Consider the following 11,240-nt stretch of genomic DNA (forward strand, 5'->3'; position numbering starts at 1 on the left):
ACTTTTAGGAGGTCATATAACATCAATAATTAAAGCTTTAAATTAAGCCTTTGGTTACTATTGGGTTTACTTTGTCCCAAAAAAATAAACAATATATGAGGAAATCAGACTTCATAAGCAGAAAAATAGCTGAAGAATGTAAAACAATACACCTTAAAAAGGGATACGGCAACTATTTTAACATGGGCTTTCACATATTTCTTTAAAGCTCTATAGCGCAAGTAAAACACAAGTTTATTATCAATTTACAATATTTTAGAGTCTTTGAAACATTTAAGATGCTGTTTATCAGAAATCCTTTGGTTCTCCAGGTAAAAATACATTTAGTTCAGTGTGCATCCTTCAAGCAATGAATATATTTAAAAGGCCATAGTAACTCATATTGTAATTAGTAGCAGCAGAAGCTCCTGGAGTTCTGTTCTCATGTTTCTCCAGGTAGACAAAAGCTGTTACTGTGCTATACAAAATACCGGTTCTTAGTTCCCCTACGGTATACCATATGAACTGGTATACCCCCCAGCACTAATGGACATATAAAAAAATGTTTAAATGTTTGTGGACACCATTTCAGTAAATGCATTTATCTATACTTTCGCTAGTAATTTTTTTTTCACAGATGTGTAAATGCACACACATATAAGCCAAAATAATAGGACTCTCTGGGTATATAAACATATGTATACCTATGAAAAAATATACTTAAATATCTGCAGAAATGTGAGGAGTGTGCTCACTTTTGTGATATACTGTATTCTACAACTGCAAACCATGCCAAGACATGTTTGTCCACCCAAACTAAAAGATCAAACAAGGAGAGCAGTGACTCTTCCATGCCTTCAAGGCAAATTTACATGACCATCGATTTTAAAACATCAGTGCAGACATTGACAGTAAAACCAAATATCAACTAAAACTATAATTAAAATTGATTATAGTAGGCTTAACTCTGAGCTGATGTATTTATAAGCTCAAAATATATATTCTCCATCAGTAAACTAAAACACAAGGTTTGTAGACCAAATTTCCATGACTTTTCCAAAACTTTCTGGGTATTTTTATTTTTCCAAACTTATCCAGGCCTGGAAACTGCCATTTTCAAAGTTTTCCAGGTTTTTCATGACCGTATGATCCATCTTTCCAACTTTATTTAGAAATATTCAGTAATCAGATTATTTTTTTCCAAAGTAACTATGCCCAAGTCCATTTCACAGTGCATTCCTCCTTTAATGGACACTAAGATTTGAGAGAAACATATGCATATGATTACTTGAATTTCTCCATAAATTCATGAAATGTGTTCTGATCTTCATCTTCGTCCCAACAATAGACAAACAAAATCTGATTAAACTAATAACACACAAAACATTATCTGTTTTTATTGAACACAACATGTTAACATTCACAGTGCAGAGTGGAAAAAGTATATGAACCTTTGGATTTAATAACTGGTTGATCCTCCTTTTTCAGCAAAAACCTCAACCAAACGTTTCCTGTAGTTGCAGATCAGACCTGCAGAACAGTCAGGAGGAATTTTGGATCATTCCTCTTCACTAAACTGTTTCAGTTCAGCTGAATATTCTTGGGATTTCAACAGTAAGTTGGTATCAAACTGAGAACAATAACCTTTGACTGTTTGTCTGGGTCAGTTTATTTTTAATGTATGATGAAATATTTCAAGTAAAAAGTGAATTGAAAGTAACCTACTGTGACCCATGTGACCATTAAATTCCTCTGAAAGTCAGATTCCTGGAAAGCGCAAATGTGATTACCTAAAGGTCATCATCCGACGATAGAAATGATAAAATGTGAAATCTTTTAAAACCTTTTTTTAACAAACAAACAAACAAACCAATACATGCATTTGTCAGACATTATCTTTGTCTGTTTGAGACAGATTTTAAAATGTTTATTAAATGTAAAAGAGGAACTGAGGAACAGCAGTTTGCAGCTACATCTGCAAAACTTAAGCTCATCCTCACCAAGTTTCTCTTTAGCAAACAAGGTTCCTATCAACAGCTTTTGTGCCACTCAGCAGCTTCTACATTTAGTAGAACACATGGTTTACAGAAACTGTTCTTCAGTGATGACAAATGCATTCCTGTACAATATATACAGCATTTTCATACCTGACCATAAAGCTCTGCACTGGTCCCAGCCGTGACAGGTAAGAGCTGACTGTTATCTTTTTGATATTTTACTATTTACCATTTCGTCTAGAGAGATTATAGAGAGAAATTAACTTCTTAGACATTTTATTTAAAATTTATACATATATAATTTTCACAAAATAACTTAATATGCTGCTTACCCAAAATATTCATTAAAAACCAAAAGAAGTTAAATCAGAATTTAATCCATCTTTACTTTTCAAAGCCTTTTGTGGATTCTGTTTTTGTACCAAATCATGAATAAAAGCATCTGTTTAAATTTACAGCAGAATTTGTTTGCTGTTTTTACAAAATTATTTGCTCTAAAATTCTTCCATCCCAACCTTTTATGGAGTGTGATGCAGGTCTTTTTTCCATACAGTCACAACTTTTTCTAATTTGAATTTATTTTTTACCTAACACAAAAATGTATGCTAAAATTATAATAAAATCATACTATTAAAACAAATGCTAAGCATTATTTTGTTAACTATTTTACAACTATTTAATATTAATATATTTCACAGTTTGTTTTTTGACATTAAAACTAAATCTGACATTTTTTTAATCAATAGCCCACTTCCACTGATGGACAGTAGCCTTATATTATTCTGGGGACCGTTATTGTAAACATTTAACCTTTTTTGAAGCCTGTACTCTAAACTAACACTAACAAATTTTCATTAATTTTATTTACACATTGTAGTATATTTTTTATGAATTTGTGGATTAAAAAATGGCAAACAATGAACTGAATTGGTGTGAATAAAGTTCATAAGGTGGAATATGGACTTCTCTTTGTTGAATCTAGGAAGTGAGACAGTGTTACAACTACAGGTGTAATAAAAAAATAATAATATAATTGAAAAGTTACTTTATTTCAGTAATTTAGTTCTAAATGTGAAACTCTATATATTATATATGCCTATATAATTTTTGTGTTTTGAGATGCATCTGTACCACCACCATGTATTGAAGGACCATTTTCGTCGCTCTCCTGTGAACCACAGACTGTATATGAGAGTAAAAATGTTTAAATGTGAAGCAAATTTATCTCTTATGCCCTCTAGTGGTTAGTTGTGTTTTTAACCACAGCAAAGCCAATGTGAATAAACAAAAAGTTTGTTCACAAATAGAAAGTTACTTTAATGTAATTTAGAATTAATTTCCAGATTTTTTCGTTTGTTGTGCTCTGTCATTTACACAAGCTCCACCCACATCTATCCCCTCCCAGTGTTTTTCTTCATAATAAACATGTTTTATTAGTTGTCTGTTAGTAATAAAAAGAGTGTAAAGTTGAGTTGATTGATAACACTGTTCAAGTTGATAGACAGCTTAATACTAAAAGTGTAATATCATAATCACACAGGAATTTCAGGATGATAAAAAGATGTATATAAATGTTATGTGCTTAGAGACTTGGCCTGCAGCTAATTGAGATTTCACTGTGGGGTAATCAGTTTTTTTTTTTTAATTTCTGATGAAAGTCAATTTTAGTTGCTCTGTTTACTCACAGTATTAGGACAGGTAAAGGGCTTATCATTTAGAAATGTGGGCGGGGTTTAAGTGGTGACGTGGCTGCCCTTGTAAAAGAAAAGTGTATTTAGTATATTTTTAAAAGTATGCTTAACATGGAAAAGTACATACTTTTTTCAAAATTAAAATACGTACTTAAATACATTCTAAATTAACTATTTTGGAACAATTTATGGCAACTTAATTATATATATTTCAGTTATAATTAAGCAACATAAAAGCATTAGGTTGTGCTTTTGAGTGTTTTTTTCTTTCGTAAAACACCTTATTTAATACACTTAATGTATATTGTAAATGTATTACTCTGCGTATGGATAAAATATTGTGTACACCATAATGCTATTGAAAGAAAAATACATTAGAGTGCACTAAGCAGAATTTAATGCCACAACATATATTTTCTATGAACAGAACATATAATTTAAAGCATGTGGCTCTAAAATACATTACCGTATTTTTCGGACTATAAGGCGCACTTAAAAACTTTTAATTTTCACAAAAATTGACAGTGCGTCTTATAATACGGTGCGCCTTTTGTATGGATTTTACTCGTCAGGTTGTAAGGAGCAGTAAACACACACTCCGTGCAGCGTTATAGAGAGTTTCAGTGCTATACAGAGTCCAGAGCCGTGCAGCTCCGAGGCTGAGCAGCAATAGCATTAGCTAGATGCTAACCGCTAAGCTAGCTAGCTTATTCACTGAGATCAGTATTATCTAAATTTTACCCGTCAGGTTGTAAGGAGCAGTAAACACACACTCCGTGCAGCGTTATACAGAGTTTCAGTGCTATACAGAGTCCAGAGCCGTGCAGCTCAGAGGCTGGAGCAGCAAATAGCATTAGCTAGCTTATTCACTGTTCAGAGATCAGTATTATCTAAATTTTACTCGTCAGGTGTAAGGAGCAGTAAACACACACTCCGTGCAGAGCAGCAATAGCATTAGCTAGATGCTAACCGCTTAGCTAGCTAGCTTTTTCACTGTTCAGAGATCAGTATTTTCTAAATTTAGCACTTTTAATACTGCTGGAGCAGTATTATTAGAGTTAGATGCTAATCGCTAAGCGTTCACCGTTCAGAGGTGAGTTATCGGCCTGTAAGTCTGTGCTGCTTTGCCTGGCTAGCATTAGCTAGATGCTAAGCGCTAACTCTCTCAGAGGTGAGTTTTATCAGCCTGTAATCTGCTTGTTTACAGTGTTAAAACAAGCTACGGGGGACGAATCGCTAGCTAATATCTCACTGTCTTACCAGAACACGCAGGATTACTCAGTGTAACGCTGTCGTTTAAGTTTGGGTTAACTTTACTAGTTTAGGTGACTAGCTAGCGTGCTAGCGGATAGCTATGCTAACGCTGGTGCAGCAAGCCTTAGTGGACATCTGGAAATCTAAGCTTACTGTAAATAAACTGAAGCACGTTACTCACCCAAATAAACAGTTTTCAGGAGAGGAATCTGTGTAGATTAATATCCAGCACTCGTTTGACTTTGAAAGAGCTAGATTTATATATACTGAGACGCTCCACCGGCAAGCGACCACCCCCGGTGGGGGAAGGGAAACATGGCGCCACCCCTGTTCACTTTGATATAGGCACCCTTTCTAGTGTCACTTAACGCGCCTTATAATGCGATGCGCCCTATGTATGGAAAAATAGCAGAAAATAGGCGTTCTTTGATAGTGCGTCTTATAATACGGTGCGCCTTATAGTCCGAAAAATACGGTATATGGAAATATAGAAAAAGTATACTCAATGCGTATTTTCATAAAGTACATTGAATTGAAAATGCACTTTTAGTATTCTTTACTTAATTTGAAAATACTTTTAATGCTCTTAAATTTAGTTCCTCTTCAAAAGAGTACGTTCACAAAAAGCTGATAAAAGTGTCACCAATACAATGTTTATTTTAGGCTGTTCAGACAATGTTTTCAATGTGCTCCATGTGACAAAACCTTGTGCTGCGAGACATGAAGTTTTAATGTCATCTTCGCCTTCCACTTCAAAAAGAGGTCTATTTAAGTGTACTTAAGTATACTTCGTTCTTTTAAACTTAAACTAAGCAAGTATCTTTAAAATTTAGTGTTTTGTACTAATCAGTGACATGCTATTTAAACTTAAGTATATTTGGCTTATATTGACAAGTGTACAGAAAAGTCTAGGTATATTTGGCATATACTTGTACTTAATCTTTTGATACAGATATACTTAAAGGTCTCATTCCATTGTTTTTAAATTCATTTTAAAATGTCTAGTTCTGGTATCTAACATGAATGAATACCATGTAAGCTGTTTTTTGTGAAACAAAGTGCTCAGGTGTTTCTATTTAGCCCTGCTTAGGTTGATGCTGAGTTAGTGGTCTCTGAAGAAAGACAGATTTTGGCTCTGGCTCATGAATTTATACATAAATACATGCAAATATATCGCCTCTGATTGGCTAACAGCACTGCAGCAGAGACCGCCTACCAGCCTCCCTCCACAGTCAATTTTACAGCTTTAAAACTCAAAGCACAAAATGTTTTCAGAGATACAGACTTATTTATAAAGATATAGCACTCTGAGTGCTAGGTAAAGTTTACCGTCAAACTTCACTTAACGCCAAACTCGAGCTGCCCCATGGCAAAGAAACCTTATCAACACCAGGAGCAGAGCCCAACACTCTCTCTCTCTCTGCCGAGCCCAGTGCTCTCTCTCCCTGTGGCCGAGAAACATTATCAACGGTGCGAACCGAGCCCAGAATACCCGCCCCGGAGGCAGTACTCTCTTCCCACGGCCGAGAAATGTTATCAACGGTGCCGAGCACGATCTACCACGATCTATGCCCACTTTGACCGGTGTTCTGTCGAGTTGTGCTACCTTGTTAAGTCATGCTCCCATAGTGTATATTTAAGGTCTCGATAAAACATTAAATTTTCCAGAGATCTGATTTAAACCTACAGTTACTTACACATGAAAGCTAATGCTAATTAGCTCAGTAAACAAAAGCTGTAAGCTCCTCCTGTGGGCAGTCCTGAGCCAAGGTGAGACAATGGAGACTGAGAAACAGTTTCATATGCAGCATCATATACAACTCAGAGAGAACTATAGTATTTTACAAAGAACACGAAAAAGTGGATTTTAGCAAAATGAGACATTTAAGAAAAGTATTGAATTAAACTTTTTTCTCTTTCTCTTTGTTTATCTTTCAGATATTCTCTTGCTTGTCAAGTCACACTCTTCCCAGTATTCCAGATCTTCATCATGATCCTCTTCACTCCTGGGCTGCTGCTGCTGCTGCTACTGTTGGCTCTCTCTGGATGTTTCAGCGAAGTTGTAGATGATTTTTTGAATAAGTGCCCTCAGTTCTTCGCTAACCCTGGAAAAACTGTTTGTACTCCAACCGTGTTTCCCGACAAAAATCGTTACAAAAAAATCTGCCAGTCTTTATACGAAGAGCAAGGTGTATATGTATATGAATATGCAACTCTGTATGACACAGCAAACAAGATTCCTGTCTACTCAGCCTACAAGTTTGAAGGTAAAATAGATTGTACAAGAGATGACACCTGGTACTTTGAACCCCAGGTAGGTTAAAGAGCATTGTGCCTATGCAGCTTTCATGTTGCTATCATTTGTCTCTTGAATACACTGTAACGTCTCTTCTTCTTAAATGCTTTCTTGCAGCTTGACAACCCTAAAGCCGAAGGAACAATGAAACGTGACAACAATGCGGACTTGTTATCAAACCAGTCTGTCAGCAAAGACTACATTAAATCTGGCTTTCATAAAGGACACCTGGCTCCAGTCTCACATGCCAGGACCCAGGAATGCTCAGATGCCACTTTTACCCTCACCAACGCCGCTCCACAAAACGGTAGTTTCAACAGTGGAAAATGGAGGGTGACAGAGGCAAAAGTAGCTGAGATTCTGGAAGAGAAGTGCGCAGGAAATTCAAGGTACATTGTTACCGGGGTGGTTCCTGGCACAAAAAAAATCAACAACAGAGTTCGTATCCCCAGTTTCTTCTGGACCGCTTACATCTGCCTAGACAACAACCAGCAAGTGATCACTGCAGGTGCCTTTCTAGGAGAGAACCGAAATGACATCCCGGTCTCAGAGCTTTACATTTCCTCGCTTGAATCAGCTTTAGATTCTCTCTACAAGACACGTTTTTCTATCTTTTGTGGATATCCTAAAGAGATTGAGGGCAGTTTCAGTTCAGCTGAAAATCAGATGCGGCTGCGTGTGCTTTGGTGTCAGAAGTGTTCACCAGCATATAACAGAAAAAAATGTGTCGAAAATGTCCTGCATTCCTTCTTACGTGCTAAAAATAAAAGGTGTGTGGGCAAGAAACTAATACATATACAGTAAGACCCCATCCACACGTATCCAGACATTTATCCATCTACACGTATTAATTTTTTAAAAACTGAGGAATTAGAATCCCTCCATTTAAAATGTCCAAGAAAATGTACCCATCGTCAAAGGAATAGTTTCAAAAATAGCTGCACCCAGTAGGACGTGTAGAATGTGATTTCAGTGCAATTCAGAAGGAATATAAAGGAGATAAAGGTTACCAGGAACAATAAATAATTAAAATAATTTGACTTATATTGGGAACCCTAGATCATATTTACTTGAGTTACACAGAAGTAGTGTGTAATGCATGTGTGACACAAAATGCCAGATCTCTCAGCAATGAGTTGTTGAGGTTCCTAATTGTGTCCTGCGCAGTATTTATGCAGTTCTTGCAGATTTTGCTGTAGGGTAGGGGTGTTGATTACCTGTCAAACAACAATTACAAAGACAAGTACAAATAACAAGCACAAATACTTTGTTACCTTAATTAAGTCAAAATTTTAGTTATCTGTACTTTACAGTAAATATTTTTCAATTGAATTATTACTTCTACTTCTACTACATTTTCACACAATTATCTGAGTGAATCTGATTGTGGTTGGCTGACATGCCTTATTGGTTTATACTATGATCCATCACACCTGCACATGTCCCCCCATTCACGTTGCATTAGGCTGTCAAAGTGCCTGTGACAAAAAAATATCAAATGTAATCTGGCATTGATGATCTTCGCATTGACCATGGTGCCTCCAAACCAAAGTCCTTATAGGCAAGTCAGTTAACATGGTAGCCAACTTTGCAATGGGTTTGATGCTTCTTTCCAGTCACGCAAGACCAGCCCTGCATCAGGACTTTATCCTTGAATGGACGCAATGATTAGCGTTACGAGAAATCACATTTATACTGCAGTTAGTGGCCTCATGCAGACTCCAACAACAGATTTGTTGGTTGTCGCCATTAAGAAAAAAGCAGGACTTGTCATCAAAGGTGACACACTGCTGTTCTACATCAGTCCATGACAGTCTGGTATAAGTACTTACAAAGTTTCACTCCTGTCAGTTGATTCCTTCTGAGTGCAACTATTTTTTTTCTTGATTAGTGTATTTTTGTCCATCCAGAGATGAAAACACTTAAAAAACCATACTAGCCCTCTAAGGGGTGTAGGGGTGTCACGATTCACTAAATCCTCTATTCGATTTTATTTCCAAATTTAGGGTCACAATTCGATTCGATTCTCGATTTTCTTTTTTTTTTTTTTTTTTTTACAGCAGAGAGGCCTATGCCAGTTTTAGATTAGTCTATGGTCAGTCATTGGTTTGATTCATCAAATTTACAATATCTTATTTCAAAAGGTGGTTACAAGTGATCTGTAATACACCACATTAGGCACTAACAGTCAAATTTAATCAATTTAATTAAGATATATTTGTAATGCCATCTAGTGGCTTTTTTTGGTAGCAGCAGTGTGCACATAACAAAATAAATAATACAAAAATACAGGAACTGTCATGTAAAAAATAATAGAACAATTAGAGCCTTAACAAACTGAACTCTATCCTACTATAACAGTTAAACATGAAAAATAAGACTTTAAGACTTTTTCGGTCCCTGAGAATGACAAGTTTCTTACTTTAACAAAGATATAATTTTTTCCATTTATTTATATGTCTAAATCTAAAATGTATTTAAAAATTGGCATATACTTTATAGTTTTATGCATTTTGTAGTGTAGTTTTTGAGTGATAAAAACACCATTTCCAAGTGAACGAGAGACCAAAATGTCTGGATACGTGTGGACTGGTCTGAATATTTCCAGAAAATCATAATCAAATCAATCAGCTTAATCAATTTAAACCAAGAGGTATAAAATTATACAGCTTATTAAACTTTGTACTAAACTATAATCAACACATGGGCTCCTCTAAGTGACTGTCACGATTTTAAGTAACTAATGTCCAATAAGCAAGGGGGGTCTATCCACCTTGTTTTCACATTCCTGCTTTCAAGAGTTCAAGAGAAATGGTTTATTGCCGTATTGTATCAAAGTGAATGCAGTCTGAAGTAGCTCCTGCTGTGGACAGAGATCATGAAAAAGCTAGCTATAGAAACCCAGCATTTTAACAGACCATTTTAATCTGTTATTCAGAGCAAAGCTAGTGTCCATGCTTCCATCCAAACGTCCATACATCTGCTCTTACCAATTCATAGAGGGGAAGCTCAGTAATGATGCTCCACTTAAGCAGACTAGGCTGGAGTTCTTGTGAGTCTTAGTGGAAGATGTGAACCTAAAAGTCATCCTAAACTAGATAATCTAACTAAGCCATTTGTTATATTTTTGTTTTATATTTATGTTAATTTGCTGTGCATCATGACTACCAATGAACATCTCAGCACTGTAAAGGCTTTTTATAAACAATTACAGGGAGATGTTCTAGCTACAGGAACTATACACATTGAATATTTTTTTAATTAGTTTTAATTGTATTTGTTATTAAAATAAGAATAACTGAAGTTCCCAAAAAAAGTGGTGTTTTTTGTTTGATTAACTATGACAACATAAGTCAAAGAGCCTATTCACACAAAGTGTGATTGTTGCAGATGGAAGATGGAACATGCACGTCAAGTTTTAAAATATATTGATGTTTTTCAGAAACTGAAAACGAATATTTTCAGAATTTGTGTTAAAATCAGGCTGACCAATCAGAACTTTGACATCACATCTGCAATCAAACAAATGAGCATCAAAATGCCAACAGAACAGAAAAAATCATCTTGTTTAGAGCAGAGAAATTACAAATAACCAAAAAAAACTATACAGTACTATTCCCTTGCTTGATAATGAGCACTTGTGTGGAGGAGCTAAGAGAGAGCTAAAGAAGACAGGGATCAGAGAACATGAAAGAGCACAGAAAGATTAGATTTAGTTAGATTTGGTCTGATGGTTGCACTACACTAAAACTTATATGACATAAATTCCTTTTAGCCCCCCCAAAAAATCATTATTGGTGTGAAGAGGCATTTATTCTTTTATCTTTTATGTATGTTAATCTTTTTTTTTTTCAAATTAATTGTCATCAAATTAATTGTATTTCTGTTATATTCTTTACTTGTATCATTTTTTCTTCAGCATCAAGAAAACTGTTTTTGTCTGACTATTCTCTGAATAAAGTTTGGACACATTCAATTCTCTTTTTTTTTTCTACATTTGTTGCAGATTAATATTAAAGCTAT

At 35.3% G+C, this 11,240-nt stretch overlaps 1 protein-coding gene across 1 annotated transcript; it reads left to right on the forward strand.

Annotated features, from left to right (window-relative positions):
* The first annotated feature begins 2,078 nt into the window (after positions 1 to 2,078).
* On the forward strand, positions 2,079 to 8,978 carry LOC103040708 (endonuclease domain-containing 1 protein-like). Its single transcript, XM_049470154.1, has 3 exons — positions 2,079 to 2,164; positions 6,860 to 7,235; positions 7,335 to 8,978. The coding sequence occupies exons 1-3, from the start codon at positions 2,091 to 2,093 to the stop codon at positions 8,019 to 8,021; spliced, it is 1,137 nt and encodes a 378-aa protein (XP_049326111.1). The 5' UTR covers positions 2,079 to 2,090; the 3' UTR covers positions 8,022 to 8,978.
* The last annotated feature ends 2,262 nt before the right edge of the window (positions 8,979 to 11,240 follow it).

This window comes from Astyanax mexicanus, chromosome 21 (genome assembly GCF_023375975.1).
Source record: "Astyanax mexicanus isolate ESR-SI-001 chromosome 21, AstMex3_surface, whole genome shotgun sequence".
NCBI classification, from domain to species: domain Eukaryota; kingdom Metazoa; phylum Chordata; class Actinopteri; order Characiformes; family Acestrorhamphidae; genus Astyanax; species Astyanax mexicanus.

Coding starts and splice junctions, on each gene's coding strand:
- LOC103040708 (XM_049470154.1), top strand. CDS start 2,091: ATGCATTCCTGTACAATATATACAGCATTTTCATACCTGACCATAAAG. Junction 2,165..6,859: donor ACTGGTCCCAGCCGTGACAG/GTAAGAGCTGAC, acceptor TTTATCTTTCAG/ATATTCTCTTGCTTGTCAAG. Junction 7,236..7,334: donor CCTGGTACTTTGAACCCCAG/GTAGGTTAAAGA, acceptor GCTTTCTTGCAG/CTTGACAACCCTAAAGCCGA.